At 44.3% G+C, this 26,283-nt stretch overlaps 1 protein-coding gene across 23 annotated transcripts in view; it reads left to right on the top strand.

The window, feature by feature from the left end:
• LOC147023891 (signal-induced proliferation-associated 1-like protein 2) overlaps window positions 1-24,855 on the top strand; it is a 389,701-nt gene extending 364,846 nt beyond the window's left edge. For 16 of the 23 annotated variants that reach the window (XM_085889827.1, XM_085889829.1, XM_085889825.1 and 13 more), the window contains 6 exons: window positions 4,186-4,399; window positions 4,773-4,910; window positions 14,238-14,264; window positions 15,465-15,633; window positions 19,337-19,418; window positions 24,279-24,855. In XM_085889827.1, the coding sequence (XP_085745953.1) occupies window positions 4,186-4,399; window positions 4,773-4,910; window positions 14,238-14,264; window positions 15,465-15,633; window positions 19,337-19,418; window positions 24,279-24,422 (774 nt within the window). In that variant the 3' untranslated portion in view covers window positions 24,423-24,855. The remainder of the gene's footprint in view (window positions 1-4,185; window positions 4,400-4,772; window positions 4,911-14,237; window positions 14,265-15,464; window positions 15,634-19,336; window positions 19,419-24,278) is intronic. The other 7 variants (XM_085889824.1, XM_085889820.1, XM_085889826.1 and 4 more) reach the window with 5 other exon arrangements.
• The last annotated feature ends 1,428 nt before the right edge of the window (window positions 24,856-26,283 follow it).

Below are 26,283 nucleotides of genomic sequence, written 5' to 3'. Positions count from 1 at the left end.
TATATATATATATATATATATATATATATATATATATATATACATATATATGTATATATGTATATATACATATATATATATATATATATATATATATATATATATATATATATATATATATTTTAACCGTTTTTACAGCCATTTTTCCCTGCTGTGCAGGGGTTAGGCTTTTTCTTGAGGCAATGTTTTATGGCCGGATGCCCTTCCTGACGCCAACCCTGGTCGCCTCTTACGACACACAGGGATATGGTATACCTATTCTGACCGGGGCATACACCGGGAATACATATATATATATATATATATATATATATATATATATATATATATATATATATATATATATATATATATATATACACACACACACACATATTATATGTGTACACACACACACACACACACACACACACACACACACACACACACACACACACACACACACACACACACACACACACACACACACACACACACATACTGCCTATAAAAAGTCTACACCCACTTTCAATTTTTTCACCTATTGTTGCCTTATAGCCTGAATTTAAATTGTATTAAATCAGACTTTTCCCACCATTATTTACGTATCGTAACCCACGACTTCCGAGTGAAAATCAAATTCTGCAAAATTCAGAAAATTAATTAAAAATACAAAATTAGAATATCTTGATTGGATAAGTGTCCACCCCCCTTATAATAGCAATTGTAAATTAGCTCAGGTGTAACCAATCACCTTCAAAATCACACACAAAGTAAATTGGCCTCCACCTGTGTTAAATTGCAATGATTATGATTATTTCAGAATAAAATCAGCTGTTCCTGTACGTTTCTTCTGCTGGGTAGTGCATTTCACATCAAAGACTCAACCATGAGCACCAAGGAGCTCTGAAAATACCTCCAGGATAAAGTTATGGAAAGGCACAGATCAGGGGATGGGTTTAAAAATATTTAAAAGGCCTTGAATATCCCTTGGAGCACAGTCAAGACAATTATTAAGAAGTGGAATGCATATGCTGCCACCAAGACCTTGCCTAGATCAGGCTGTCTCTCCAAACTGGATGACCAAGCAAGGAGGAGATTGATTTGAGAGGCCACCAAGAGGCCGATTGCAACTTTGAAAGAGCTGCATGACTTTCTGACAAACACTGGTCACTGTGTGCATGTGACAACAGTATGTCAAGCACTCCACAAGGCTGGCCTGCACGGTCGGATGTCAAGAAGGATGGAGGAGGAGATTGGGACCATACTCTGTGTAGAGCGTTGGTGTTGCTTAAGCAGTCTCCTTGGCAATTGGGCACAATCCTGGACGGGTCGCCACTCCAACACAGAATACCAGCATACTGGCACTCATTTTGCCAACCTCGGAAGGATTACAGGCCGAGTTAACCCCACCTGGTATTAATTCAACAGCTGAACGGGATTTGAACTCAAGATCCTTGGATCCCAATCCCACTACCCCAAGCATTAAGCCAACATCTGGCATATATACCATTGCTTTTCTCTTAATAATGAATGGGGGCCCTGAATCTTAAACATGAGGTCACGGCTGTCTGAATGCATATTGGGCATTCAACACAGTCTGGTGCTTCATCATGCATCCTAATCTTTCTGGCCGTGGCTTGCAAGGAACATTTTAATTCCTGACTTGCCGACTTACTCAAATCATCAAGCTGCTGGCAGTATTATTTCACATGGTATTAATTCAATAGCTGAGCTGGATTTGAACTCAGGACCAAAGGATCCAAAGTTCACCACCCTAACCATTAAGCCAACACCAGGCATAAGAAGGAAGCCATGACTCAAAAAAGCCCACCTTGAGTCCCATTTGAGGTAGTATGCAAAAAACCACTCTGGAGATTCTGAAGCCATGTGGCAAAACGTTTTGCAGTCTGATGAAACCAAGATGGAACTTTTTGTTTGGCACAAACCCAACACAGCACATTACCCAAAGAACACCATCCCCACTGTGAAGCATAGTGGTGGCAGCATCATGGTATGGGGATTTTTCTCATCAGCAGGGCCTGGGGTACTCGTCAGGATAGAAGGGAAAATGGATGGAGCAAAATACAGAAAAATCCTTGAGGAAAACCTGCTGTGCTCTGCTAAAAAGTTGAATTTGGGACGGAAGTTCAACTCTCAGCATGACAACGACCCAAAGCACACAACCAAAGCTGCTGTCATGGTTGAGGAACAAAAAGATAAATGTCCTTGAGTGGCACAGTCAGAGGCCTGACCTAAATGCAATCGAAAATCTGTGGCATGACCTGAAGATTACTGTCCATCAACACTCCCCACACAACTTGACTGAGCTTGAACAGTTTTGTACAGAAGAATCGACAAATATTGCGCAATCAAGGTGTACAAAGTTGCTGGAGACCTGTCCCAACAGATTCACAGCTGTAATTGCTGTCAAAGGTGCTTCCACCAAGTATTAACTCGGGGAGGTGTACACTTATCCAACCAAGATAGTCTAGTTTTGTGTTTTTTAAATTTATTTTCTGAAATTTGTACAATTTGTTTTTCACTTGGAAGTTGTTGGTTACGGTGTGTAAATACAGGTGGAAAAAGTCTGATTTAATGTAATTTAATTCCAGGCTATAAGGCAACAAAAGGAAAAAAAAAATTGAAAGGGGTTGTAGACTTTCTATCGGCACTGTATGCTAGATTCGTCTCATCCTGCATTGACGCTACTTTTAAGGTAACTTGTGGAAGACCAATAGACCATGACACCAGTTTGAGGGAGAAAGCAAACGAAGTTTACCCTACTACATGTGGCATTGCTTTTCATACAGAAGCCACTGCTCATGGAAGAGTGAATTGATGGAGGATAGAAAGTTGACCCAACGGAATTGAAGAATAATGAAGCTCAGAATTAATACTTGGAGAATTGTTCGAGCCAAATTGTTGGGTTACGGGAATGATGTGGCCAGAGTCAGGTAACTGAGGTGTCATGGGATTAATGAAATGACGCAGTCTCTGTGGCCCTTTCGAGGCCAGTTATACCCCATTACCTTTGCCATTGCAGGCCAGCTTTGAGATCTGATTTTCCTCAGGTGAGTCTCAACTGGTGGTATTTACATTTGCAGGAGACTAGGTAGAAATCAACTCCAGAACACAGAGAAAGACCCACGACATATTGGTCCTTTTGGCACGGTAGTTCAATTCTTCCTTCATATATCTCAGCCCAGAAAGTCTCAAGACATGCATGGCCTTGGTTTCAAACATAAACCTTAATAGTAATAACTTCTGCAGTGGTCTAGCACCTTATCAATGTGCGCTTTGGTGTATGACCTCCTCCATGTACTTCCTATAGTAAGGCCATCTGGGAGACGAACCTGTCATGGTTTCTCACCACTAACTTGATCTCGACCACACCGACATTTTACCATTGTTCCTTGTGTTGTCATGTCTCGGCTGTTGAACCAGGCCCAGTCGCATGCGAGGAAGACCAATTCATCAGTGTACACCATTTTATTTCCAGATCATTTTCCAGTGGTTGGTTATTGAAAAAGCCTCTTCCACAAATGATCAAGAATCCACTTGATCCAGAGTAAAAATTCCCACTGTAAAATTCCAAGAAAATGGTCCGGGACCAATGGAACGACCCGTTGCACTTGTTGCTGACGACTGTTCCAGGCATAATGGTCATGAGAGGCATGGGAGTCTGAGAGTCAACTTGAAAATGGCTGCCATGGAGAAGGGAATGTTTTTGCTTCTTCTCGATTGGTCACGTGATGCTTATAGATGTAATGCAAGGACCGTTGTCAAACATGGTCCTAATTAATTTTGGGGATTATTTGGGAAATTCGTTGAATTTAATTTTTCAGATGACTCATTACAAAGATTTCTTTACTATTATTATTAAACAGTTTTGTGTGATGCACATATATGCAGAGATCCTGAAATTCTGGTTGAATAAGTGAAGTGAAATGGATTCTAGAAACGGCTCTGAAGTTATCATGGTGTGTGCCATTGAAGCTCAGCAATTAAGCTTGAAAGCAATTTCAGATTTAAGATGTGGAATATTGAGATAACACTAATTTATTTATTGCCTTTCGTTTCACTATGGTCTCGAAATCGATGGGCCAAAAATATAATTTCAGAAATGCTCTTTAAAACATGGGCACTCCTCCCATTGCCCCTTCTCTCCTCCCTTCCCCTCTTCCACTCCTGAATCCTCTACAGGCGGGGCTGCCAAGTGCCATACCAAACCACCGGCTGCAGCGAACCCACTCTGACGAGAGCCTTTGCCAACGAGATGGCTCCCTTGCTCCGAATGCCCATTCCATGCCGGCCCGTCCACCTGCTGATGACTGCCTGTATGCTGTGGATGCCGAATATTCCGCACCAACGTCCAAAGGCATGCAATTGCTTCCCCTTCTTGGTGATGAGCTCCTTGGTATGCGCTTCCTCGTGTAAAAGTACTAAGGAGTTTCCTGTCGTATCCACGGTCATGCACGGAGAATTTGGCATTTTATAGAATCCATTACCATGCAAGATACCCTACCTTAATTTCACAAGTTAAAAGGGTCAAACCTGTTAATTTGTATGCATGCCGGTGGTGATGACTTGAGGCAATTTACTTTAAGGGGTTAGTCATAGAGGGTGGTCTCGTGGCCCAGCTCATTAAACTATTTCCACCTCGATGTTGCTTTGGTTTACCTTGCGTCTCATTTGATTGTGTTAACGTGTGCCACAAACAATGAGTTGTTCATGCCTTCAGAGTCCCTGTTTGTACGTATGACATTGATGTGGAACCTTGCATTCGACAGTGGAGCGGTCGGACTCTGATGAGTCTCTCCCGGAGCGCCTGCCGCTTGGGCTACACGAAGACCAACTGCTGCCACTTCCAGATACGACCTCTGGCCTGGATTGGGCCAATTTGGTCGACGCCGCACGTGCCTTTGAAGGTGAGGACGTCGGTCATCCCAACTCACTTGTGTGCATTTTTCATATTTCTTTTTTCTTTGCCTTATTTTAACGTCTCTCTCTCTCCCAGTCGCACCTTTTTCTATCACCTGCAATTCCTCTTCGTTCTTCCTCTTGAACCCTTGCACATTGAAATTGTGGCGAGTTTGATCACAAGTCGCATGAAAGATTAGCATTTACTAACTACACAGAGACAAGATGACGCAAAGGGAATTTTCCTTTCAGGCCTCTTCCCCTGTGTTGCACCCTATGGTTTCGTTGTCCATCAGACTCCTCGGCTACGCCGTTATACTTGAAGCATAAACTATCCGACGCTGTAATTGGCATCCTGGGGCTCCCGGTTACTCGTGAGGAATCATTTTAGTTCCAAATTGCACGTTTCGGAGAGGATCCGGTGCATTGTCACATCTGTTATATAACAGTTATTACTTACTCTGCTCAGCGATGAGGTTACGACCTCGTGAAATGTTTTTGGGGGGGTTTTTTCCATTCCTTCGGTTTTTGGAATGGAAAACGCTTGTTTCTGGAGAAAAACATTCCCTTGTAGTTTCATTGAATTTGTGTTATTCTGTATCAGCAATTTTTATTTTTATATATATATATATATATATATATATATATATATATATATATATATATATATATATATATATATATATATATATATATATATTTAACGGTTCAGATTCTGTGAGTGGTCCTCAATGATTGGATTCATACAGTGAATTAATAACGAAATAGAGTGTCGTCTTGAGGGTCTTACCATGTGCCCTGATCAAATTGCAATTTAATTTGGACAACAACTCCCTAATAGTGATGTTCATTTAATCACCTCACCAGTGATTGATCCATTATTATAATATCAGATAATTGATTGTGCACAACTGCTTTTGTACACAATAGTTGGATTGGAGTGGTGGGTATTCTCAGGTTAATGGCTTTCTTTTTCCCCCTCTCCATCCCCCAATCTCCCCAAACCTCCTCCCCCACTCCTCCTCCTCCCACCCCCACTCCCCTCACTCCTCCAAGTCATCCTCCCTCTCCCTTCACTTCTCCCTCTTCCACTCTCTCAACCAATTGGGTGTGTTAAAGGAATCTCTGAAATACACAACAAAGAACGAGTAATAGCAGCTTTGGTTTTTTTTAATTTCCTGAATTAATAAAAAACATTTTTTTAAGATTCTGTGTCCACCATCCACCCCCCCCTCCTCTCAACTCCTTGTGTTTTTTTTAATGGTTTTCTAGTCGTAACATCAATATATTTTTATTTTATCTATTGTGCTAGAATACTGTATTTCCAACACACACATTATACATTTTAGATTTTTCTTTTTTTCTATACAAGTATATGTGTATATATGTATATATATATATACATATATTTTTATATATATATATACATATATATATATATATATATATATATATATATATATATATATATATATATATATATATATATATATATATATATATATATATATATATATATATATATATATATACATATATATATATACATATATATATATACATATATATATATACATATATATATATACATATATATATATAGATATATATATATACATATATATATGTATATATATATATTTATATATACATATATATATATACATATATATATATATATACATATATATATATATATATATGTATATATATATATATATATATATATATATATATATATATACATATATATATATACATACATATATATATATATATATATATATATATACATACATATATATATATATATATATATACATATATATATATATATATATATATATATATATATATTGTTGCGGATTCGCGCCCGCCGGCGTGCGGACGGCCACGTAACTCGAATCGTGGCACGTCGCCCACCGGACGGACAATCCAGTCGTGACCCTCTCGGACTAACGCCAGGAACCAGTCACAGGTGGACCTTTCGGTCTCACCACGATCGTGCCAATCGGCCCCCGCGTGGGATAGGGTTGCTCGCCAAATTCGACCTACCTAAGTACCCACACAGAGGGTAGACCGGGCGATCGCACCTCGCCGCAGGTCGACTTCGGACACGGGCCACTTTAAGCGACCCGTTCCGTACTATCGGGATAACCGAGCGGTGTTATTCGTCGGCCTCGACGGTTCGATTAATTATCGGGCGTTTTAGCCCACGACCAACCCTTTACGTGAAGCAAGATGGAGATTCAATGAAAGAAAAGACGAAGCGAAGCGGGAAAACAGTTCAACAATAAGCACATTTATTTCGCGATGACCGGAAAGCACACATATACAATTCCACCAAAAGCACATGTAAAAGAAGAAGACAATGCAATATTACACAAAAAGCAAATGCAACAATGCAGATCTATCCGACTACCGGGCACACGGCAACACTTATGCAATTTTACTTCACAGACGGCGCCGACAACACATATTCCCAAAGCAAAAGAAAAGAGAACCACCCTCCAGGATGAGGGGGGTAGGCGGGCCTGGGGCCGAGACCGTGTCGGGCCTACCCGTCTGATGATGAGACGCGGAGCGGCGGTGGTGCCTCAACTCCGCGGGCCTCGCGGACAGTGTCTGGTAGGGGGTGGGAAGGGGGCCCCCTTTGTCGCACTATCTCAGCGCGGGGGGAAACAGGAGGGGGTTGCTGATGCTCGGGGGAAGGAGGATATCACCCTGTCTCGGGTCCCGCGGCGAGCGTCTCCTCCTCCACCTCGGTCGCGTTGCTGGCCTCTCCCTGTGCAGCTCCCGGCACCGACGCGAGCACCCCCTCGTCCGCCTTCGCCGCCGTCACCTCTCCACAGCTCCGTCCTCTTCACTCTGACTAGTACCACTTCTTTCCAGCTCCACCGACGACTCTCTTGTACTCCGCACACTTCCAACTTCCAACTGAACTGCCTTGACTGACGAACGCAGCCGTTTTATATAAGCCCCGTGGCTTCGCTCTTTCACCCTTGACCCTCTGCCTCCGACCCTTCACCTCTCTTGCTGGCTCCCCATTGGCCCGAGGAAAAGTGGGCGTGAATGCTTTTTGATCCATGAATTTGCATATAGCGACCGCCCTCCAACGCCCTGGAGGCGGGGCCAAATCGCCCCTCGCTCACCGATTGGACGGAACAAAAGTGGGCGTGAGTCGTTTTTGATCCGTTTTCTGCGGAAAGTCCGTGATGTTTTTGAACACGCTGCTCGGTGCGCGCCCTACACGAGTCCAGCATCGGCACCCACGAGTGGCACGAGATGGTGTGGATGAGATGGTGGCGAGTTGTGACGGTAAAGGTCGTGGCGGTTGTGGTGAAGCGGCGTTGTGGTTGGTGGTTGTTGTGTGATGGCTGTTGAGACGTGGTTGGTGGTGGTAATAATGGCGGCTGGTCCAAAATAAAGATAGTAAAAGAAAAACGGCTATCCTGAAGAGTCGCAGCCCGCATGAATGACATTTATTCCCTCTAGACAACGGGTTTGGGCCTAACTACACATATACTTACAGAGATATCTCACCTAAGGGACCTGAATGGTGGTTTGCGAATTTGGTCAACCACAACAATATATATATATATATATATATATATATATATATATATATATATATATATATATATATATATATATATATATATATATATATATATATATTGTTACGGCTGTGGAAATTTGCAATACACCAGAAAGGTCCTCAGGTTAGATATATCGATAAGTTCATGTGTAGTTAGTCCACACCCGTTGTTGAGAGGAAATATGTGTGATTCATCCGGGCTGCGACGTTTTGAGTTAGCCATTTTTCTTTACCTGTCATTATTTTGGAACAACCACGCCAACTCAACAACCACGCCATCTCAACAACCACGCCATCCACACCACAACGCCACTAAAGGAGCAACGAAACCAGCCCCACCCCAATTTCTCCTCCGGTAAACAAGTTTGACACTTGGAAACCAACTCCCGCCCCAATTTCTCTGGAATGTTCCTCCCCCCACCCACGCGCCGCGAAGGGCGGGGCGGGCGCAGGAGAAATAAAAGGGCAAGAGGAGCGCCTGGAAAAGGAGGCGCGGAGAGCAGAGACTTGGGGCAGTCCTGTGGAAGTCTTGGTCGTCGTGGTCTTGGTCCAAGTCTGTCGTGGTCCAAGTCTTCATCGTAGACAGACTTGGGGCAGTCGGGTGGAAGTCTTGTGCTAGTGGTCATGGGGAGAAGGCGTCACGACCTGCCCACCGTTGTAAGGCCCGAGATCAGGCGCGGCTGTCCTCGTGGCCGTGGGGAGAAGGCGTCATGACCTGCCCACTGTTGCAAGGCCCGAGATCAGGCGCGGCTACGCTAGTTGCTGTGGGGACGAGACGTCGCGACCTGCCCACCGTCGCACCACGAGGGTGCGGGTAAGACCCTTCGGTCTCGTGGGCCTTTTCGGTCATCCACGGCCCACGACCATAAAGGTCTATGGACCCGTCTACCCCTTGCCTGTGAGTGAGGTCTTTCTTTGTTTTTGTATGCATGCTGTGGCGCCATGTCCTGCCAAGTAGAAACTGTGTAAGTGCTTGTAAATAATAATTATAGTCGGTCGTATTGCTTTTGCATTCTATTTGTTGCTTGTATTTTGCATGATTCCTTGCTTGTGTTGTGTGTGCAATATGTGTTTGTGTGAAATGTATCCCGTTCGTCGTCTCTTTCGCCATTGAAAGTGCCATCTTGAATCACATAAGGGATTGGTAGTGAGTTTAGATACCCAGGAAATAATCTGAACCGTCGAGGTCGGCGATAACTCCGCTCGGCTATCCCTGCAGCACAGAATGAGCCGCTTAAGCGGTTCATGTCCGGAGCCGACCTGCGGCATGGTACAACTCCTCGGTACGCTACCCGCGCAGGTACTTAGGTATATCGACATTCAGCGATTCACCCTATTTCGTGTGGGTAGAATGCAGACTGGGTTGTGGTGAGGTTAAACCCCCACCCGAGACTGGCTCCTGGCGGTAGTTCCAGGAGGGTCACGACTGAATTGTCCGTTCCGGTGGGTGACGCGGCCGCCATTAGAGGTACGCGGCCGATCGCATGCCGGGCCGGCGAAATTCGTAACAATATGTATATATATATACATATATATATATATATATATATATATATATATATATATATATATATATATATATATATATACATATATACATATATACATATATACATATATACATATATACATATATATATATATATATATATATATATATATATATATATATATATATGAGCCTGGTGTTGGTGCAGTGGTTAGGGCAGCGGCTTGGGATCCAAAAGGTCCTGAGTTCAAGCCCCGTTGGGCCACTGAATTAATACACCAGGGGGTTGACTCAGCCTGTCATTCTTCCGAGGTCGGCGAAATGAGTACCAGTGCACTGGGCCGGTGTAAACCCCGGTTAAAATAGGTGTACCATATCCCTGTGTTGTAAGAGGCGACCAGGGTTGCGTCAGGAAGGGCATCCGGCGTAAAACATGAGCCAAATCACAATGCGGATCATACGGATGATCCGCTGTGGCGACCCCTAACGGGAGCAGCCGAAAGAAGAAGAAGAAGATATATATATATATATATATATATATATATATATATATATATATATATATATATATATTTATGGAGAGAGACTATTCCCGTGGAGAGAGACAAGCTGGGGGTCAGAGTTCGGTGGTGTACCTGACCATCGGAAGAAGGGCGTGCTCCGCTATGCGGCACCTGACAAAGGTCGTTGGTCCAGTCCCCAGTCGCACATAGGGACTCGTGGTTCGTGGCGGAGCTCGGGTGGTGAACAATCGGGGTCTACGGAGGGAGGTCAGGGTCGCTCTGTCCTTCCTTAAAACTCCTCGTAGTAGCCACCGTGAAACTCTAGAACCCCGTACAGCCACCGTGAAAACAAACTCGACCCGTTACAGCCACTGTGAAAGTAAACTCGACCGGACCCCTTTTTTTACAAAGAGTCTTGGAGATTTTATTGGCCTCTCACCACGGGGAGGGGCCCTTGGCGAAAATGCACCTCGCTGTCTGCCTCTGATTGGACAGGGTCCTCCGGCCCACCTTTCCGGGGCGGGGCCTCGGCCCCTGCCAGGAGACCCCAGTTACTCCTCCAGATGGCTTCGCTCTCAACGAGTAACAGTGTCAGCGCCGTGAAGGTCATCGTACAAGAGTTACAACGTTCATGGGAGCCGAGAACTGGAACCGCGAGACCCCCTTTTGGCAAGTCAAGGTACGAGCAGCCAGCGGGTGGTGATGGAGCGTGATGGGCTGAAGGGGTCATGCAGATGGGATGGTTGTTAGAAGGCTTGTTGGAGGGTTCATTGGATGTAAAGATTTAATAACCTAACTAAAAAGAAATCGCAACGCATGCCTTTGATTCTCCCACTAGACAAAAGAAAAGGGATCTGACTACACACATACTGAACGACATAACTGACTTTTGGGACATCTGTATGTTGAATGCTTATGGTTTCCAGATCCATAACAATATATAATATATATATATATATATATATTATATATGTTATTATTAATATGAAGACGAAGAACACCTTTTCTCACATCAAAAGAAGAATTATTCACAATAGCTGGAGTCGAATAACGGAGCACCCACCTCAAACAAGCTTACGTGGCAAGCTTCCCTTGTATGTCATGTTCAAGAGGAACACACTGCCGAAAGACAAGTTTCCAGCTGGCGTCATTGTTCATGCGCAGCAGAAGGGGTGGATAGATGAGGGACTGGTCCATAACTGGGTGCGCATGGTCTGGAGTAGTAGGCCAGATGGCGGTCATCAGTTTTCACAAGACTGACGACACCAAAGCGCTGCTCCGTCGGACCAACACCATTCTCGTCATCATTCCAGGCGGGATGACATCGCTCCTGCAGCCCCTCGATGTGCCCATCAACAACCCGTTCAAAGATGGGCTACGTCGCCGCTGGTCCGACTGGATAATGAGTGGGGAGAAGACCTACACCAAGAGCGGCAGGATGAGAAAGGTCGACCACACACACGTGCACACACTCATGTATATGTATATACTGTTTGACCCCGCTTTTTGTGGGGGATACGTTCCTGAAAAATGCTGTGAATGTCGGGGTCCGTGAATGTTTATTTTTTATTTTTTTTAAACATGGTCTTGGCTCATGGAAGAGTGATGACCTCGAACAAATCAGGACACAACATATCAAACGGAAGAGGAGGAAAAATAGGAAAAACCATCAATAGGGCAGAGGGAGAACGTAGACAGAGATGCACAAACGATGGATGCAGTTAACGATGAGGGGTAAGGGTGGACAATATGGAGACATAAATAAAATTGTGTTTGACCAGTTTGTGATTTTGGTCAAGGTCTGAGGAGAGGGAAGAGGGTGCTGCCTGTCTGTCAGAAGGATGAACGATGTCTTGGCGGAGGAAGGAGTCATCAGTGAAGAGATAAAGAGGATTTTCCAGAGTCTGTGAGATTACTGATGAAGATTAGGAAAAATATGGGGCCTCGATCACTGCCTTGGGGTACTCCAGCCTTGACAGGGAGAGGAGATGAAAGGGTTCCATCGAGAGCCACACCTTGTCTATGAGAGAGGAGGAAGTCAGCAATTCAAGAGTGGAGTTGGCCTTGGATTCCATCGGCGGACAGTTTGAAGAGCAAAGAATGATGCCTGACTGTATAAAAAGCTTGAGATATGTCCAGAGACACAGCCCTGATCTCATGCTTGACGTTGAGGGCCACCACCATTGTTGGGTGAGTAGAAGCAACATGCCCAAGGTGGAGTGACCAGGTCTGAATCCAAATTGATGATCTGAGGTGAGGCTTTTGGAGAAAAGGAATGATTTCATGTCAACTGCGATGATGGATTTCATGGCCTTGCTGATGATTGGAAGTAAACTAATTGGGCTGTAGTTCAGGAGATCTGTTTTTGCACATTTTAAGTGTCATGCTGTGATGTTGGCTGATTTCCACTTTCCCAGGTGGATACAGCAGACCAGTCCTGAAGTGCAAAAAACAAATAAAAAAAATAATGTCACCCGCAGGGTGACGTGTATCTTGCCAAAAGGTGACCACGTGTGACTTCTTTAAGGTCACACTGAGGTGAACAGAGCTGCTATCCACCAGGAGCGACTCCTTGAGGAATATCTGCCTTCGAGAGATTCCGATGAGAATCGTTCTACAGAGTAACCATGAAAAATATGCGTTTGCCTCATAACGTCACCAAATGACGTCATAATGTCTCAAGCTTGACATATCGAGAAAGCACTCATCGAGGTGTTCAATTTGAGGTACTACACGATATGGTTCCTAAAACTTGAAAATTTGACCTTGGGGTCAAATATGTTTGACCTGAGGCGCTAACCATGAAGGTCAAGGCCAATCGCCACCAAAAATTAATCAGCTGAGTGCCAGACCATGAACTATATTCCCATGAAGTTTGAAGACGATCCGATCAAAATTACTCAAAAAATAAGGGTTTCGTCGACTCCCCTGATTTGCGAAAAAGTGACCTTGACCTTCAAAATTTTGTGCACTGAAAGGGACCTCTATAGGCCTCTGATATGCAAAGTTACAAAAATTTCCAATGATAACTGTGCTCTGCAGAATTTTTTATACGTGATTACAGACAAACAAACAAACAAAATTCAAAAAAAAAAAAAAAACATACAAGCTGACTAACATATCTTGCAAAAACTTCGTTTTGGCAAGATAAAAAATAAAAATTTAAAAAAGCACCAATATCGAAGCAAATCACACTTTATGACCCACTAATGTGTGTGCGCGTGTGCGTGTGCGTGCGTGCGTGCGCGTCCACTCGTCTCCGACGCCGATATATATTCAGATATAGATTTTTATATATATATATATATATATATATATATATATATATATATATATATATATATATATATATATATATATATATATATACACACTGTATACACACACACACACACACACACACACACACACACACACACACACACACACACACACACATGCAGTTTTTCTCATAAAGCTGATCCTCACATCAATTATAATAACACAATTGTGATTCCACCAACAACAACACATGTAAAATGTAAATGTCTGCCAATGAAGGCCCTTGTTTAATTCCATCCAGATCTCACATCCCCGATGCTCTGCAAACTCTGTATCATTGTCTATCTGATCAATAATAAAAGATTTACAGCAGTTTTTCACTAAAATTCGATAACCACAAAGTTGAACATGGAATTATGGGAAAATGCATTCACGTGCATGATTTTTTAATTTATTTTCTTTATTTTCTTTTCCATTTCCTTAGTACTTTCGTTGTCGGCCATCTTGGAAGGTAATTTCCATTTGCATCCGGAGGCCTCGAGCTTGAATAACGCTTTTTGCTCCCTAACAAAACGGGGCTTGCTGTTTTAACCCACCTACATCAAACATGTCAAAAGCATTTTTCGTTTTCTTTCTTTTCGCAAATTCAAGAAGTGCCTCTCAGACGGGCTAATTGTGTCCCAAGTGTTCTGCACATAATTAACCTCATATCATCTCTTTCGTGAGCTGCAAACTGTTAATACAATCCAATTGTGTTTACATATTGTTCCGAAGATGGTTTTATCCCTCTCTTCGTGTTCCAAGATCACTTTTGATTGTGCTCATCAAATCTGTGAACTTTTGAAGTTCGATCGTTACAAAAATTTGATTTGCTTCCGACAAGACCTAATCTAGCCTTCATGTCGATCCCTCAAACTTTTCGGATGTAGAGTGCAATCGTTTTCAACATTCCTGAACGGGGTGTTTAACCGGATGTCTAGATACCAATTAACCCATTTTATTATATTCGTATCGCACTGATCATTTAACCTTCCACGTTGAATCGAAAGATGACTTCATTTTGCAACTGCAGATAAACTTTTCTTTGCAATTATGTTTTTTTTAACTTCCTGTTTCATTCTCCCCACATTTTCTCCTTGAATCCTCATCAATTGTTCGGCTTGAATGCCCTCGCCTGTGCATAAACAACCCGAATTGACTGTGCCTGGAATGTTTACTTCCTATTTGAGGCATTACCACGTTAATACAATAAATTGCCTTCTAACAAAGCATGTTAGGGTATAAATAGTTGGGCCCAAATTGCTTCATTCACCTCACTCATTCATCGATATATTTCCGCCTTTTGATTCCAGGTGGTTAGTTGCGGAGCACGGCCACTGCCATGGCGCATCTCTATAAATATTCATATCCGATGGTCCATTATCCACTTTTGCGAAACCCAACCTCCAGGCAACTATCTCCCTTCATGCGAGAGACAGAGATGGGACCGGGCCTTGCCTCATGCCTTCATTTTGATTGTCTTCTCTTTGTTTTTGCAACAGCAAAGCTTGAACTTTTATAGCAATTTGCATATTGTGCCGTCCTTATCGAAGTCTTTTCGTAGACCGTTTGATCCAGCTTGCCATTGCTGTAATTGATTCTGGAATGAAGAGTGTTATAGTAATTGTTATTTTGGAATCGGAAAAAAAACAACAACTTTGTTCTCCTGCAGACCATCACACAGCTGCCTCCAGCCTCACCGGACTGCTGGACGTAGAAGACATCGAGCCGATAGGGACGCTGGATGCCAGCGGGCGGCTTTCTCCGACCTGCGACATGCATCGGCTACCCTCGCCCCTTGCGAGCGGGTACGGATGCGCCCGTTGCGGCCACATGAGCAGGTTAGCCCGTGGAAGCGGCCCAAATGGTGCCGCTTTGATCAACCCTCGTGAGCCAATGATTTGGACACAAATTCTTTTGTTTGGTCTGTGAAGTGTAAACGTGTAACTTGTCAGACTGTGGGAGATTTACCTTCTTGGGAGAGCACGGTGCTTCTGTTGCCCCTTCACAGATGCCCTTATCAACAGCGTACATGCTTGAAATGGCTTTTGTGTTTGGGGTGTTCAAAGGAGCCATTATCACTTCATAGAATACATGTAATCTCATGTGCAGCGCTGGACCTTTGAAGACGCTTCTTCAAAATAAGTATTATCATGGTACTACAATCACATTATTGACTCCTGAACAGCGAAGGTGTCCTGCTCAGATTGTTTTGTTTGTTTCCTATGGTGCCCAAGGATCGTGTGCACAGTCTTCTAAAGGTGCATTTCCTTTGCCAGAAACAAGCTGCCTGACATTTACTGTGTTTCCTTCCGATCACAAGCCAGGATCTTTAGCTTTTCTATTCTACCATTGCATAAATTATGCCGACACATCACCTACAAACGAGGATGGTGCCCCTGTGGCACTCAGGTCTTTGCCGGTATGTGATTTGTCAGCATAACTCAGGTGATGTCGACATAATTTATGTGCACTATGTTGGTGTCATGTCGCAGGGTCAGTGTGCTCCTTTGGTTAAAGTTATTATCCCTGACTGCAAACCTCCTAACTGGTGATCAGCAGGACAGAGACAATGTGCTCGTGTGGCAGACGCCATTTGTAAGTAACAGGTCGTGCAGCAAGTGCTGTGCTGGGACTCGATCTGTGCCCTGCTGCCTCAATCAATCTGCTGCCTTGATATATTACGTACTAGAAAATACAACCCGTTGCTTTGCTTGTGTGGACAATAAAGGGGAAGGGGGGGGAGAAAGAAGGAGGGAGAGAGAGAAGAGGGGGGAGGGGAGGCAGAGAGGATGAGGAAATGGGGAGCTAGGGGGGAGGTGGGGAGAGCGACACCTCACCTAACGTTGCTATTCACTGCGGGAGGGGGGTGCATGAGAGAGAGGGAGAGAGAGTGACACACACAGACATAAAGGCAGAGACAGTGAGAGAGCAACAGAGGTGTGGGAGGAGAGTGCTGCATTTTATGAGGAGGGTGGAGCGAGGAGGGGACAGAGTGAGAGAGAAGGGTGGGGGAGAGAAGGGGAAAATAAAAAGACTAATGAGAGGTGGAGGTGGGGTTATCAAAGAGAATGACATGTGACGCTTAATGAGTGAACACAAAAAAAAATTAAACTGTCACAACAGCTGTACACACAACACAACAGAGTTTGTAAAGTAATTCGCTGGCACATCTGGAAAAACTTTGATATTCCAGAAAATTTGTGGGAAAATTAACCAAAAGCATGGACTGAAAACATGGAAGTACCTATCCCTCACATACCACCGAATGATCCCATCGGGTGTGAACATCGAAAACAAAGCATTGCAACCAGATATCATACGTAGGTGCAAAAAAAGAGAAGAAGGCATTGCTGATTGAGGTGTTAATACCAATGATCTTGGACTAACGATGCAGAAATCAGGAAAATGCCCAAATACCAAGACCACAAGCATGAAGTGAAAAGATCCTGGAAGCTGAAGAATGCCAAAGTTGTACCAGTGATGATGAAGAACCTCATGGGAATGATGACGAAGAACCTCATGGGAATGATGATGAAGAACCTCATGGGAATGTTGATGAAGAACCTCAGATATATTAAAAACCATCCCTGGGAATATTATTACAAACAAACTACAGTTGGAAGCCGTCCTGAGCTCAGTGACGATCCTGAAAAGAGCCCTCGGCACAAAACTTTGAAAACAGAAAGCTTCACAGCTCGGTCCATGAATCGTGCGTGACCCCTTACTGAAATGAAGGTGGATAGTTTGAGCCCACCCTGGGAGGACTCCATCCCACATTCTGAAACCCCATATGTACACACACATTGGCATTGAGACCTGGGAGGACTCCATTCCCCTTTTAGCAACACGTTAAACATACACCTCCCAGAGATGCCACGAACGCTGACGTCTACGGATGTTTATAACCATTGCAATGTACCCAGGTTTATTGAACAGTGCGCATGTAACTTTCGGACTGTCTTCTTTAACCTTCCTGAAATAGTTCAAAACTGCACTTCTGGACCTTTTGAACGACATGTCAAAACTTCATCAGTCGATGTATTGCCTCCCCATCCATTGAGGGGAGGTAATTATCAGTACTTTGTAATTGAGTACTTTGGAATCAATTCACCCACCACTATTTTGCAATCAAGCAAGCACTCCAACGAAGCGATTGATAAGGCATGGCTGGCTGGGTCATACAAAACACCGTCTCGAGGCATCCGGAGATTACCGGAGATGCCTGGTGTATCAAACAATGTGCGAATTGGAGAAATAAACACTTTTTGTTTTTTTGCAATCGGAACTGCTACTAAGTTCAAGTCCGCAGTTTAAATTTTGAAATTCGGCTGAAGTTAAGAGATATAAGAGCTTATAGCATTTCAGCTGAAATGCTTATAAATATCCAGAGAGTTTTATTTTTATGGAGATGGAGGGGGAAGGGGTTTGGGAAGAGGTAAGTGTGACGTGAGGTGACGGGAAGGGAAACGTGCGGTGGAGCGTTAATTACGATTTATACTGTCTTATAAAAATAATTCTGCATCGAATAACAGTGAAGAAGGAAACAAAATAATAACTGAAATACATTTTCTACCGGTCATATGATAAACACTACCTGGAGACAACCACCGCCCAGGCACATCTGGAAACGACCACCGCCCAGGCACGTCCGAAAACGACCACTGCCCAGGCACATCCGAAGATGACCACCGCCAGGATACATCCGGAGACGACCACCACCGGGACACGTCCGGAGACAACCACTGCCGGGAAACGTCCGGAGACGACCACCGCCAGGACACGTCTGGAGACGACCACCTCCGGGACACGTCCGGAGAAGACCACCACCGGGACACGTCCGGATCCGACCACCGCCGGGACACTTCCGGAGACGACCACCGCCGGGACACATCCGAAGACGACCACCACAGGGACACGTCCGGAGACGACCACCGCCGGGACACGCCCGGATACGACCACCGCCGGGACGCGTCCGGATCCGACCACCGCCGGGACATGTCTGCAGACTACCACCCTTGGACACGTCCGGAGACTACCTCCATCCGGAGACAAACGGACATGGAAATGCATCACCATGTATGTCTAAGGGAAGAGAATGTCTGTATTCCAGGAAATACATTCTTTGGATAAAAAAAAACAGTTTGCTGTGGAGCATGAAAGTGAAACCCCTATAATCCTTGCATCATGAGGCATATACTTCGATTGCTGCGTTATAGTCAGGCTGTTCTCTTCAGAGCACACTTGGAAACACCTCGTTTTCACTCTGCCTCAGATGTTATTTATCTACAGGTATCTAATAAATGCATATTAACTACCATGTGATTGCAAATTTGGTTTGCTGGTTCCATCACGGCTACTTTTGATTGTTGGCAGGAATTTAGAAGTTGACGGCTGTGGTGATGGCACACGACGGTCGACGGTCTGCTCTTTTCAAATACTATAGGGTCCTTTGCATCCACAAGTGTCTAAATGGTCATGCATGGTTTCTTTAGGGGGGGAGGAGTTGACAGAGACTTTGGCTAATACACTTTGTTCTTCCAGGGAGCAACCCTCCAGATCCCTGTCCATGAAGGTCAACCATCTGGAGAGAATCCTAAAGCAGTTACAAGATGATTTGCAGAAGGTCGGTCTTTCTGAACATTTGCTTTCTATTTATATCATTTGGATCTTTCCCCAAAGTACGTACACTTCTTTCATCGCTCTTGTTGGACTATCAGAGTTACTGTAATCTAATCATTGTTTGTGGAAAAGGTAAGGAATGCTGTTAATGTTGATGAAATGAAGGAAGGAGGAAATGTAAGAGAGGAAAGAGAAATGAGATTGGCAGTGGGATTGGGGGGAGGTATGTTGGAGGGTATTACCAATCTTCGACATTGCAACTCTATCAGCCTTGAGGGGCGGTGGGTTGATGGGTGGAGACAATTAACAACATGGCAAAGACGGAAAGAAGCAAAAGTAGAAATAGAATGTGGAAGTTAGAAAATGAGTAAAGACAGAATTAGAAGAAGAAATTCAAGAGCATAGATAAATACGTTTTCTAACCTTCGTGTCATTAGCAGAAATGAATGGATAAACAGCTCACAAGGAAGGGTTAATTCGGACAGAAAAAAATCCTCAACTCTAATAAATGATCCATGCATGTTTGGAAAATGTTCGCAGGGCATTAGGAAAAATTGGGGTGGGGGTCCCGGGAGTGTTGTTGGGAAAGGGGTGAGAGAGGTTGAAGGCCTTTCTCTGTTCCTCACTGTTTTGTCCTTCCCATGCCCCTCTTGTCTCCATGCCCCCTCCCCCCCCAACCCCCCAGCTGTGTGTTATGTGTTAGCTCTCATTCGAGCCTTGCCAAGGTATACAAAAAAAAAGGCTCCACGATTTTTGCGTACATGTTATGTCGATGGCCACTTTTCTCCAATTACAAAAATGTCTTGAATCATCTGCTCTTGTGGCCAGCATTTCCCTCAAGATTGTATTTCAATTTGGCCAGCAGTTCTGGGGTGAGGAAGTGGATCGTAATGACAGAGTTGGGTAACGTAGCAATTAACTGCAGAAATCCAACTGAAGGCGATCTCATTTCCTTCCACAAAGCTCGTAACAAGTGTAGGTCTACCCTCAGGAGAGCCAGAAAACAACATCTTTCTACTCTCAAGTCTGAACTCTCAAACCTGTCTCCCTCCTCCAAATCCTGGTGGCAACTCGTTACATCTTTTTCTGGTGTATGTTCCCCCTCCATCCCCTCCCTTACCCCAAATGGCCGCACAGCTGACACGTGAAAAGGCTGAATGCCTAAACTCGGTGTTTGCTTCTAAATTGTGTGGCCCAAACCCATCGCTTTCTGCACCCACCTTACCCAGTCGCACCCAGCTGGTCATTGACTCTGTGCCCTTTTCTTCTGACAAGGTGGAGAGTTTGCTGTCAAACCTCGACTCAGATTCTGCAACCAGACCAGACGGCATCAGCCCACCTGTCCTAAAAACCTGCTCTGCTGCTCTTGCTCACCCTCTCTCTCCGTTCTGTTCACCCTCTCATTTGCTCAAGGTCACCTGCCATCTGCTTGGAAATCAGCAAACATGACCTCTCTGCATAAAAAAGTTGCAAAAATGGATCCCTGCAACCACAGACCAATCAGCCTTCTCCCAATCATCAGCAAGGTTATGGAATCCATCATTGCTTCAGACATTAAATCCTTTCTCTTCTCCAATGGCCTGATTTCCGATCATCAATTTGGATTCAGAGCAGGTCACTCTCTCAATAATGGATGGAGGTCCTCAATGCCAGACATGCAATCAGATATACCGCGATAAATGTATATTCCCGAGATATACCGCGTGCTTTTGGTAAGGTCTGGCACCCTGCCCTGCTCAACAAACTCTCTTCCTATTGGTATCCAAGGACATCTCCAATCATGGCTTGCAGGCTTCCTCTCCTGTCACATCCAACATGTGGCCCGAAATGGAGTTGTCTCAACCCCTCTTCCTGTCCAGGCTGGAGTTCAGGCAGTGTTCTGGGCCCTGTTATTTTTCTGGTTTTCATCAATGATCTCTCTGACTCTCTGGAAAATCCTCTTTACCTCTTCGCTGATGACTCCACCCTCTGTCGTACCACCTGTCATCCCTCAGTCCGGCAAGCCGCAGCTTCTTCACTCTCTGCAGATCTGGATAAAAATCACAAGCTGGTCCAACACATGGAACATGTCTTTCAATCCTGACAAATCTCACACTCTCACTGTCTTTCTGAAAGGATCATCTGGAAAACTTCCCCATCCACTTTCTCAACAATCCACTGGAAGAAGTCCTTTCATTCAAGCTTCTGGGTCTCACTATCTGCCATGATCTCTCCTGGGAAAGCCACATTTCCAACCTGGTCTCCAAAGCCAGTCGCCGACTGAACATCCTCCGTCGTGTGAAGTCCTCCCTCGGCACACCTGAGCTCCTTACCACAAATAAGGCTTTCACCCACAGCCTGATGGAGTAGTGCTCTCCCCTCTGGGCTGGTGCTCCTGCCTCTCACCTTTGTCGGCTTCACGCTGCGGAAACCAAGGCGTTTCGGATCATTGGTATCTCCCGCGATGAGGCTGAGTATTTGGGTGTCTCACTCTCTCACCGCAGGCAGGTTGTTGGGCTTTCTCTCTTCTACCGTTTCCTCTCCAGCCTCGTGCACGCACCTCCCCCCCCCCCCCCCACATATCCGCAGGACGTTCAAGGTCTACCAGCAACTCCCTTCTGGTAAAACAATCAAAATCAAGAATCACTGCTCACCTTCACTCTTTCATTCCTCCTTTTCCCCACCTTTGGAACAAACTCCCACACTCTTCAATCTCACTCTTCCCTCCAGGTCTTCAAAACAGGTGTTCACCAACATCTCTTATCTTCCCCCATCCAAAACCAGGATCTTTTCCACTCCCATTAATCAACCCCAAACCCACCTCCTTCAAATTCCCTGCTTTCCTTCCTGAAAGTCCCTGTCATGTAAGGACCTGAAAGTCCCTGTTGTGTCCATCTTGTTTAGCCTGTGTAACCCCCCCCCCATCCTTCACCCTTCCACATATCTCATATCTCTGTTCCCCACTGTTTTGTCCTTCACTCTCCCGCCCCTCTTGTTTCCTGCTCCTCTTGCTGTAAGTTCTGTGTGTTCTTATTCGAGCCTCGAGAGGTAGAGGCTCTTTTACGAGCCTCGACATTGTAAACAAAAAAGAAAAGAAAGACGTTGTTGTGCAGCGGCGTACTTGCGCTCCATGATCACAGCACACACTCCGAGACGCAATGAAATTTGATGTCGCCTGAAAAGCCGATTGTAATCGCATGACTGTATGTATCATCCCGAATAGCACTAATTCTTGCTTCCTTGACACTTTGCAACCTCTTGTTGGTGGTACGCTTTCTGCACCATGAAGGGGGGTCGTTCCTCTCTGTTTAAACAGGCAAAAGCCACAGCCAGCGAGGCACGCTCCATTCGTTGCTTGCGGACGTTGGTTTGATGATTTGTTCATGGGTTGTTGGTGGTTTGTTAAGCGTTCCAGCGAGAGTTGTTGAGTTTTTACTTCTAAAGACATAATGATTTGTTGGCTTTTATTTTAACGAGACTTGGTGGGGTAGTGGTTAGAGCATCCGCTCTGAGTCGGGAAGATCTGTGGTTCGAACTCCAGCCAAATCTTTCCAAAGACTTTGAAAATGGTACATGCTGCTTCCTTGCTTCATGCTTAGTATTTATAAACAATAGGGCACGGACACGCAACCATAGGTTGGCAATCATTGAGCAGACTCGATGGACCTCATGGCCATATTATGATGCTGCCATCCCAATATCCCTCACCTTTTGGTTGGGGAGTGGGAGGCTGCTCCAGCATGGAGGAATACATTAAATAAACACCTGATTCATCATTTGTTATTAAAGCACGTTTGTTCGTGCCCATCATATTTCCCGCTTGGTTATAATTAGGTTATTTGAAACACACAAAATGTGTTTTCAACGAGTATGATTAGTGAGTCGATTCCAAATCGTAAATCCTCGTGAAAAGAAAAAGAAAAACCCTCTGATCCCAAAGCATTTCCATTTCATAACGATTGCACGTCAAATTGAGAACACCCACTTCAGATAATTATCGAACAACTGAGCGCCGCAGCTTCTTTAATGATTTCTTGGCGTTGACACATCAGACGAGCACAAAATGAGTGATTGCAGGATGTTACCATCAAAATATCACGTTATGAATTTGAGATTTATTTAATAAACAGCCCCTCACCTTCACCACCACCACCACCACCACCTTTGTTGGATGCATTTTTCTGCAAAACCGCTTTTTTGTTTGTTCTCCTTCAGACTCGGCGGTGACTGTTCCAGGAACGGTCTCAGTAAATATCCGATCTGGCAACGGAAATGTCAACGTTCCTGTGGTTCTAGGATCATGCTTGGTCTTTATTGAATCATAAAATGTGGAAATCCTTCCGACGTCACATGATGATGGAGTGGTTAGACTGTCTTGAGTCTGGCAGGTCAGTGAGTTTGAATGTCGGCAGAGTCGTACCAAAGATTTTAAAATGGTACGTGCTGCTTCCTCACTTGATTCTTAGGATTGTTTGTACATGCTCTATCCTTTTTAAATGCTGAGTTGGTGACCATTGCGTAGACTTGATGGGTCTAATGGCCTCTTGCGTTTGGAAGTTGGTTTTGTCTTTTTGTTTTTTTCTCTCTCTCTCTCTCTCTCTCTCTCTCTCTCTCTCTCTCTCTCTCTCTCTCTCTCTCTCTTTCTCTTTCTCTTTCTCTTTCTCTTTCTCTTTCTCTTTCTCTTTCTCTTTCTCTTTCTCTTTCTCTTTCTCTTTCTCTTTCTCTTTCTCTTTCTCTTTCTCTTTCTCTTTCTCTTTCTCTTTCTCTTTCTCTTTCTCTTTCTCTTTCTCTTTCTCTTTCTCTTTCTCTTTCTCTTTCTCTCTCTCTCTCTCTCTCTCTCTCTCTCTCTCTCTCTCTCTCTCTCTCTCTCTCTCTCTCTCCATAGGAGAAGAAGGACAAAGCCGAGTTGCAGGCCGAGTTGGAACACCTCCGTGAGGACAACTACCGTCTCCAGCAGGAGTCCCAGACAGCGGCGACGCAACTACGCAAGTTCACCGAGTGGTTCTTCAATGCAATCGACAAGAAATGACGTCTGAGACGTCCTTCCTGGTAGACCACTGGCTTGTCCGAAGGCCATGCATGGACCCGTTCAGGGAGCTTTTCGGTCCCCATGCCTTGGGAGAAGTGGCAACGTCACAGTTACTGTGAAGGAACGAACTTACGGCACGAAGAAGTTTAAAGTAGAAGGACTTCCACGTTTGTTTTGTCATTGCTTTTTTGTTGTTGTTGTTGTTGTTTGTTTTGTTTGTTTTTTTTGATTTTATGCATTGACCCGATTTTGTGAAGTTGATTGCAATATGTAACAGGAGCAAGAGCGGTGTTCTGGAGGTTATTGTCCTAGCCAAGTGGGAAGCTGTTACCGTGGTCTATTCTGTGGCAGCTGTTGTGTGCTCCAGCATCCAACATCCCGACAGTTGTAGCTAAAATGTTGCAAATTTTCCACAATAAACGTCTGCAACCGATGCAAAGGTGTTCCACCGCTGCTCCATCGCATCGTTTACCGGATTAGCTCCGGCTCGTATCGGCTGCACAGAGGACCACAGAGTCTGCGCGAGTTTCAGTCAGGTCAGACTTCTGCCGATTGGCGGATTTCCATTTATTTATTTATTTTTTTCCAAAACTGGCCGTTCGTGGATGACATCATGGTGGGAGGCATTCACGGAATCGTGGATGACAAAAGTACGAAATTTGTTTAATTCTGTTGGCTACTCTGCTTGTTGCCTTGATACCAGAAAAGGTGGTTCTTGGTCTTTCACTGTTGCAGCTATTTTGTTTGAATGTTTTATATTATTTAATTGTAATGATGTAGTAGGGAAAGCAACAGTATTTTTTTAATCTCAACCTGTGTCACTGAAGTTTTCTACAGGTGAAAATATGCTTCGTGTGTATAAAATGACTTTCCAACAACGAGGTGTGAGATGGGAAGGATAGCTTGGAAGCACACGCACTCGCTTCTAAGCCGTCTTGCCTGAGTTTTAATTTCGACTCAGCTATACGCTGTCATCTAATGTTTCACAGGCTGGGTATTTCATCATTCTGTGTAGGGTGTTAAGCCTTGGGATCGGTCTGCCAGCACTGGTCCATGGTGGAAGTTAACAATCCCACGATGTCATTCGTGAAGGAGGGGAGAGGGGGCGGGGGGTAGTTATCGCTGGCACCCCAAACAAATTTATAATTCCTGCACCTTCAATCGAGGAGTATCTTCCACCAGGTGAGGCAATCTGTCCAGGATTGTTTCTGGCCTTGAAATGCTTCTCCACCGATCATACTCCCCGTCCCCTGAGCGCCGTAAAGAGTCGGTGCATCTAATGATCCCTCTTCTTTCACAGTCACAATTATTCCCACGTTGACGTGGGGTTGGCCTTGAGAAGCTTGGCCCAAGTCTTTCACGAACCATCTGGCTCGGCCTGACGGTTGACTTAGGTCAGGGCATGAATTTGGAATTTGTTCATGGTGCCAGATGCGCCTCTAATGATTAATTATCATTATTATTGGGTTCATGTCATGGCGTCGTCAGCGTGGGATGAGAGGCTCGTGTTCAAAGAAATCTCCCATGGTTGTGTTAATCATTTAAATTAAAAACAATAAAGTTAAAATATCATGCTGTTGGGGACTTGCACACATTAAATGTTACTTTGCACTGCAAGCTGATTAAAGTTTATGAAATACACCTGCTCGAAAATAATCCCACTAATGAGGATATTTTCTTCCGAGTTTAACGTTTCCCCCAATGTTGACTTGAATGGCGTTAACTTTGCTGGAATCCTCCCGCACGAGCGAATGATATCGGTCAATCATCCGTTTGAAAACACAATTATTATTTTTTTTAATTTCATTATTACCTCCACTACCAAAGGTGAATGAGGATATGTTTTCACCCCTCTCCGTTT

This window comes from Eptatretus burgeri, chromosome 7 (assembly GCF_056783735.1).
Source record: "Eptatretus burgeri isolate ZD-2024b chromosome 7, Ebu_testis_v1, whole genome shotgun sequence".
Classification (NCBI taxonomy): Eukaryota; Metazoa; Chordata; class Myxini; order Myxiniformes; family Myxinidae; genus Eptatretus; species Eptatretus burgeri.
The sequence above is the reverse complement of the archived record's forward strand: the minus strand, read 5'-3'. Positions and strand labels throughout refer to the sequence as shown.